The sequence below is a fragment of the Carcharodon carcharias genome (genome assembly GCF_017639515.1).
Source record: "Carcharodon carcharias isolate sCarCar2 chromosome 21 unlocalized genomic scaffold, sCarCar2.pri SUPER_21_unloc_5, whole genome shotgun sequence".
Taxonomy (NCBI): domain Eukaryota; kingdom Metazoa; phylum Chordata; class Chondrichthyes; order Lamniformes; family Lamnidae; genus Carcharodon; species Carcharodon carcharias.
Window position 1 is genome coordinate 85,532 of NW_024470579.1, and position 6,813 is coordinate 92,344.

The 6,813-nt window shown below is 45.6% G+C and overlaps 1 protein-coding gene across 1 annotated transcript; it reads left to right on the forward strand.

Annotated features, from left to right (window-relative positions):
• Positions 1–3,024: 3,024 nt before the first annotated feature.
• LOC121273461 (zinc finger protein 239-like) lies at positions 3,025–6,544 on the forward strand. The gene is made up of 2 exons (XM_041180625.1): positions 3,025–3,062; positions 4,426–6,544. Exon 2 carries the CDS (start codon positions 4,796–4,798, stop codon positions 5,402–5,404), a length of 609 nt encoding a protein of 202 aa, XP_041036559.1. The 5' UTR covers positions 3,025–3,062; positions 4,426–4,795; the 3' UTR covers positions 5,405–6,544.
• Positions 6,545–6,813: the final 269 nt, after the last annotated feature.

Sequence of the window (6,813 nt, forward strand, 5' to 3'; positions counted from 1 at the left end):
TAATTCTAGTAGCTTTAGTATGTAATCCATGGTTTGCCATCAAAAAATTAGGAAAACAAGCTGGTAGCTTAGAAATAGGGAGGTTAGCCAAAAATCAGTTGTGAGAAGTCAATAAGAATATTCCCTTCTCAAGGTGGGGAGATCTGTAAGAAATCACTGTCTAATAACCTTATAAAATCTTAAGAAATGTATTGAATATTATAGGAATGGCTCTCCCTCCCCCTCTCTCTCTCACTTAGGAACAAAGATTCCTGGCTTGACAAACACAGGGCAATACATCCCAATGTTACCTCATAGGGGAGTTCTCAGGAGTTAAGGAATGGAACTTGCACTGGTGAATGAAGACAATGGTTTTGATTTTCTCAATTCTTAAAAGGAGCAAATTTCTACTTATCCAGCACTGGATGTGGGATAAGCAGTTTGATAATTTAGAGACGGTGGAGGAATGGAGAGGGATGGTGGTGAGGTAGAGCTGGGCGTTGTCAGTGTCCCTCTGAAAACTAACACAGTGCTTTTGGATGATGTCACCTAGTGGTAGCATGTAGATAAGAAATAGGAGGGATCAAGGATAGATTCTGCTTTTAGGATGGATGATGACGGTGGATTTAAAGGTGTGAGGAACAGTACTAGAAGAGAGAGAAAAAAACATGAACAATATCAGCCAACATGCAGAAGTTGAATGGTCAGCAGTTCAGTGGGAATAGGGTCACTGGAGCAGAAGGCAAGTCTCATGGACAAGATGAGCACTGAGAGGCTGTGAAGGGAAATAGGAAACTGGAGAAAGATCTGAGTTCAGAGCACGGACATGGGAGATCTTTAGAGACAGCTGACCTGGTGGGCTAGTGGAAGGGAGCAAAGCAGCTGATCGGATTGACTCAATCTTAGTGACAAAGAAGCTCCATGAGCTCCTTACGCTTGCTGTTGGACATGAGAACAGAACAGACAAGGGAGAGGGAAAGCATTTCAAAAGGAATTTCTGTAGAGAAATGAACAAGACTCGATACACATTGTGCTTTGCACAAAGCTGATTTATTTGACTTTTATCCAGTATTTTAACCCCTATAACTGGGATGGAGCTTATTAACATCAGCAGAAACAGACCATTGAACATGGTTCAGTCCCAAATGTGATTAACAGCAAAATCCATTCACTGTAGTTACTTGTCAACTTGAGTTAATGTTTTGAGTCCATGTGACTTTTCTGAAGACGAGTCCATACAGACTCGAAATGTTTAACTTTGTTTCTCTGTTCACAGATGCTGCCAGACCTGCTGAATCTTTCCACATTTTGTTTTTGTTTCAGATTTCCAGCTTCTGCAGTATTTTGCCTTTATATTTGTGAACTGGTTGGTGTCTCTGCAATGTAGTGAACAACAAAATCCGTTCCCACACTTAGAGCATGAGAACAGCCTCTCCCCATTGTGAATTCACTGGTGTACAGTGAGGTCAGATGATTGCCTGAACCCAGACCCACAGTGAAAGCACCTTAATGGCCTTTCATCAGTACAAACACATTGATGGGAAATCAGTTCCCTGGAACATTTCTAGCACTTCCTGCAATTTGGGCATTTAAAAGGCCTCATCAGTGTGAACTCACTGGTATATCTGCAGATGGGACAACTGAGTGAATATCTTTCCACACTTAGAGCAGGTGAATGGTATCTCCCGAGTGTAACTGCACTTGTTGAATAAGGTCCCTTGACTGCCTGAACCCAGTCCCACAGTGAGAACATCTGAATGGTCTCTGGTCAGTGTGGGCACAACGATGAGACATCAATTCCCCACACCTTTGAAAGCACTTATAACACTCTGAGCATTACAAAATCTCTCGTCAGTGTGAATGTGCTGGTATCTCAACAGGTGGAATGATGTCCTGAACCTCTTACCACACTGAGCAATTGAACAGCCTCTCCCCAGTGTGAATTCACTGTTTCAGGATAGTCCAGGTCAGTCCAGGATAGAAATTGAGAAGAGACAAACATATCTCTTGGTTTGAGTTTGCTGTGTGTAAATCCTCCCCTTCTGACCCCCTGTAGAAGGAGTTTCCAAACACTCGGTGTAAACTCGGCTCTGGGAGTTTCTAAGATAAAGGCAAAATACTGCGGATGCTGGAAATCTGAAACAAAAACAAAAAAATGCTGGTAAAACTCAGCAGGTCCCTCAGCATCTGTGCAGAGAAAGACAGAGTTAATGTTTCGAGTCCATATGACTCTTCTGCAGAGTTTCTAATCTGGGTGTGGAGTCCTACACCGGGTGTTTGTGAACTCTCCCAGTCCACCCTCCGGCTCCATTCCTCTCCTGTACTCGGCACTTTCTCACCGGCTGGACTTTCAACCCGAAAGTTTGCATCCTGGAAAAACTCAGCAGGTTTGGCAGCATCGGCGGAGAAGAACAAAGTTGAAGTTTCGAGTCCTCATGACCCTTCAACAGAACTCATGAGCACTCGAAATGAGAAAGAGTTGTGGAAGGGGGCCGGAGTAGGATTGGAATAAGGAATGTTTAAATATTTTTAAATCTTTTATGCTCTCCCCACCCCCACTAGAGCCAAACCTTGAGTGCCCTACCATCCATTCTTAATTAGCACATTCGTTTAGATATCACCAACTTCGACACCTATGCGTTATTTTGTTCTGCCGTCTGTGACATCTTTTGATGATCTGCTTCTATCACTGCTTTTGCCTACAACCACACCTCCCCCCTCCACTTCTCTCACCCCACCCAACCCCCCCACCACCACCTTAAACCAGCTTATATTTCACTCCTTCCTTGGATTCACCTAGTTCTGTCGAAGGGTCATGAGGACTCGAAACGTCAACTCTTTTCTTCTCCGCCGATGCTGCCAGACCTGCTGAGTTTTTCCAGGTAATTCTGTTTTTGTTTTGGATTTCCAGCATCCGCAGTTTTTTGTTTTTATTCCAATCGGTGGAGACTGTCCCCGGTCCACAGCACAGGGGAGCAGTGCGCATGTGCAGTTCAACCCAATGTTTGGAGCATGCGCAATATTCAGCGCATGCGCAGTGCGGGTGATGGCGATGTGCAGCTGTTTGTTTCTCTCTGCAGCCGGTAAGTTTATTGGGTGTCGGAAAGGGAGCGATGGATGAAATGAGCGGGTAGGAAGGCCTCATAAGCACACAGTGTGGGCCGTAAGCCACAAATTAGGAGCCAGCTGCCCTGATTTTTCCCGCCCGGTGCCCCAGCTGTGGATTTTCTCCCGATCGGAGACCCCGGTTAACGGCCGCCATCTTTACAAGAGGCAGTGTGCGGCAGGACGCATGCGCGGATTTCCTTTGCCAAGGAGCCAATCAGGGAGAGCCTGGATACGCTCCGCCCCCTCACTCACTGATTGGTTGAAGGACTGCCGCCCGTCTCAATTCTCCAGTCACGCCCCCTCGCTCTATTGGTCACGATGTGGGAACACAGTACAATAATTTGGGTTCAAATCAATGAGGATCCTGATCTCTGGGAAGGCGGCAAATCCCAAAAAGAAGCTGCAGCTCCAACGTTTGCAACTCCGGGGCTTTTTGCTTTTTCTGTGGCCATCTTGATGACGCAACAGATGGGGGGTGGGGCTTCAGGGTCCCAGTGAACAGGAGAGAAACGTGACCGATGGGACAGTAAATCAGAGATAGATCTTGGTGTCGCTCTAAAACAGGAGGTCAGGGATGCAGTCAGAAACAACAACTTCTACTTGTATAGTGCACTTAGCATCATGAATCATCCAAGTGATCTTCACAGTCGACCTATAAAACAAAATGTGATACCAGACACTGAGATATTATGACAGGTGATCAAAAGCTTGGGTAAAGAGGTAGGTTTTAAAGAATATCTTAAAGGAGGTTAAGGAGATAGAGAGACAGAGAAGTGTAAGGAGGGAATTCGAGAGCTTGGGGCTGAAGTAATTGAAAGCATAGTCACCATTCGTGGAGCAATTACAATTATGAATCCGCAAGAAGCTGGAATTTGAGCAGCACAGATATCCCGAAGGGTCTGGAGGGGACTGCAGAGATAGTGAGGGATGAGGCCTTGGAGGGATTTGAAAACAAGGATGGTGATTTTAAAATCAAGATGTTATTTGACTTGGAGTCAAATGCACATGAGGGAGCACAGGGGTGATAGGTGAAGGGGACTTGCTGTGAATGAAGACAGGGCCAGCAGACTTTGGGGTGGCTTCAACTTTACAGCAGGTAGAACGTGGATGATAACATATTGTTATCTCTAGTTGTACAAATTTGTTAAAAAGGAACAGAAAGAATTGTCCAACATTTTATTTGAATTTTAGCACAGAGGGGAGGGTGAGTGCATGAGATGGGGATTTGCAGCTCTGGGCGAACAAGAGAGGAAAAAATGTTCCGTAGAAACTGGGATTGTCTGCTCTGAATTTCTATCCTGTTCTTACGGTGTTGACTTTTGTAATCCCCTTTTACAGGGTATTAGAAGGGCTGGATTTGCAGAGAGAAAACTCAAACCAAAACATCACATCAAGATCTGACAGAGTCACTCAATTCACCAGGACGTGAATGCCATCATTTTGGAAAGTGGAAGGAGAAATGTTTGTCTGTTCTGCCTGTGGGAAAGGATTTCAAACATCAGTGTGACTGGAAAAGCACTGTGACACACACACGCACACCCGAGTGAGAGTGTTCCAGTGAACTGACTGTGGAAAAAGCTTTAACCAGTTACACAGCCTGAAAAAAGCATTGCACTATTCAAGTGGGAAGAAACTGTACATGTGTATTGTGTGTGGATATGGCTTCCACTGATCATCTATCCTGCAGAGACTCAAGGGCACCCACACAATGGAGAAACTGTGGAAATGTGGGGACTGTGGAAAGGGATTCAATTACCCATCCCGGCTGGAAAACCATCGACGCAGTCACACTGGGGAGAGGCCGTTCACCTGCTCCGAGTGTGGGAAGGGATTCACACGATCATCTGAACTGCTAACACACCAGCGAGTTCACACTGGGGAGAGGCCGTTCTCCTGCTCCGAGTGCGGGAAGAGATTCATTCAATCATCTGACATGCTGAGACACCAGCGAGTTCACACTGGGGAGAGGCTGTTCACCTGCTCTGATTGTGGGAAGGGATTCTTTCGGTCATCCCAACTGCTAACACACTGGCTAGTTCACACAGGGGAGAGGCCATTCACCTGTTCCGAGTGTGGGAAGGGATTTATTCAGCCATCTGACCTGCTGAGGCACCAGCGAGTTCACACTGGGGAGAGACCTTTCACTTGCCCTGTATGTGGGAAAGGATTCACTGGGTCCTCTGACCTGCTGAAGCATCAACGAATTCACACTGGGGAGAGGCCATTCAGTTGTACTTCCTGTGGAAAGAGATTCACGTCTTCTTCCAACCTGCTGAGACACCAGCGGGTTCACACTGGAGACCATGCAGATGCTTAGCTGTGGGAAGAAATTCACTCAGTCATCCAACCTAATGACGCACCAGAGGGTTCACTCTAGGGAGAGGCGGTTCACCTGCTGCAAGTGTGAGAAGGGATTCATTCACTCATCTCACCTGCTGATGCACCAGCGAGTTCACAAGTGACTGCAGGGATTGGATTCTCCTTTGATTGCTGCTTTTAACCACATCCAGGTCTGAACCATGTTCAGTTTGACAGTTGGGGTTTGTTTCTGCTGATGTTAGTAATCCCTGTAACTGGGCTTTAGTTTAATATTCTGGATCTGTGTTCTTGGGGCTGCAGTGACCCTTTAAGAACCGCTGTCTCTGATCTTTCTCCATAATTCAGGAACTCTCATCAGAAATTAGTTTACAAAAAGATTCTGAACTTTTACTTCAATCTTAAATTGATCTTTGGTATGAACTCAACAATTCAGTATCTGAGAGGTTCCATATTAACATCTCCAATTAGCAAGTGCTGATTAGTCCTTGCTGCCAATTCTTACTGACTTGTACATTACTCACAGTGACACCTCCATTATCCACCAGAAAGAAGGGGAATGGGAATTGGTGGAGAATCGAGAGTTTCCAAATGTTACCCCTCCCGTCTGGTACTGAAATCCTCTCAGCACGAGAATGGAGACAAGTTCAATCCAAGTAACGGACTGTAAGAAATCGCTGTCTAATATTCCTATGAAAGCTTTGGAAATTTAGGGAATATTATAAGAATAGCTCACTCTCTCTTATGAAGAAAGCTTCCATAGCAGCTTGCTGGCTGACAAACACAGGACAGGCCTGTTATCTCTGCCAAGGACATATCTCTAGCACAGGCCCTGAAACAAGACATTTCTAACCCTGGCATGACCCATACATAAACCAACTGCCTGTGTAAAGGTTAAAACAGGCTCTCGAGAGCACGGAGATATCGACGTGATCCACACTGGCTTCAGCCCAATACCCATACTCTGGCTCACACCAGTTAACCGTTCAGAGGAGACTGTCACCACCAGCATCACTCTGCGTAATCTGTCTGTTTGTCCTCCGGGACCAGTAAACCGTTCTCACCTGTCATGGGTCATGTGTTTACCTGTCTATTTTACGCATCATGTTTAAACTGTTACTTCTCAATAAACTACTTTAAAATCATTTCTGAGCTCGATCTCCTTTTCGAGTAATCTGCAACTCCCGAACCTAAATCTTACAAGTGGTGTTAGGAGTGGGATCACAGTCGTCAAGATCATAGGCTTAAGAAGCAACAGACTTAGTTAAACATGAATGGAGAATTTCCCAAGTGAAGCCAGGAGTATACAATGGCGTTGACATATTATACGGAGCGACTGATAGTCCAACAGAGAAAACAGGCGGGCCGGGGGTGAGAGATATCCTGGGGATTGGTGAAGAGTGTGACCGG

Coding starts and splice junctions, on each gene's coding strand:
- LOC121273461 (XM_041180625.1), top strand. CDS start 4,796: ATGGAGAAACTGTGGAAATGTGGGGACTGTGGAAAGGGATTCAATTAC.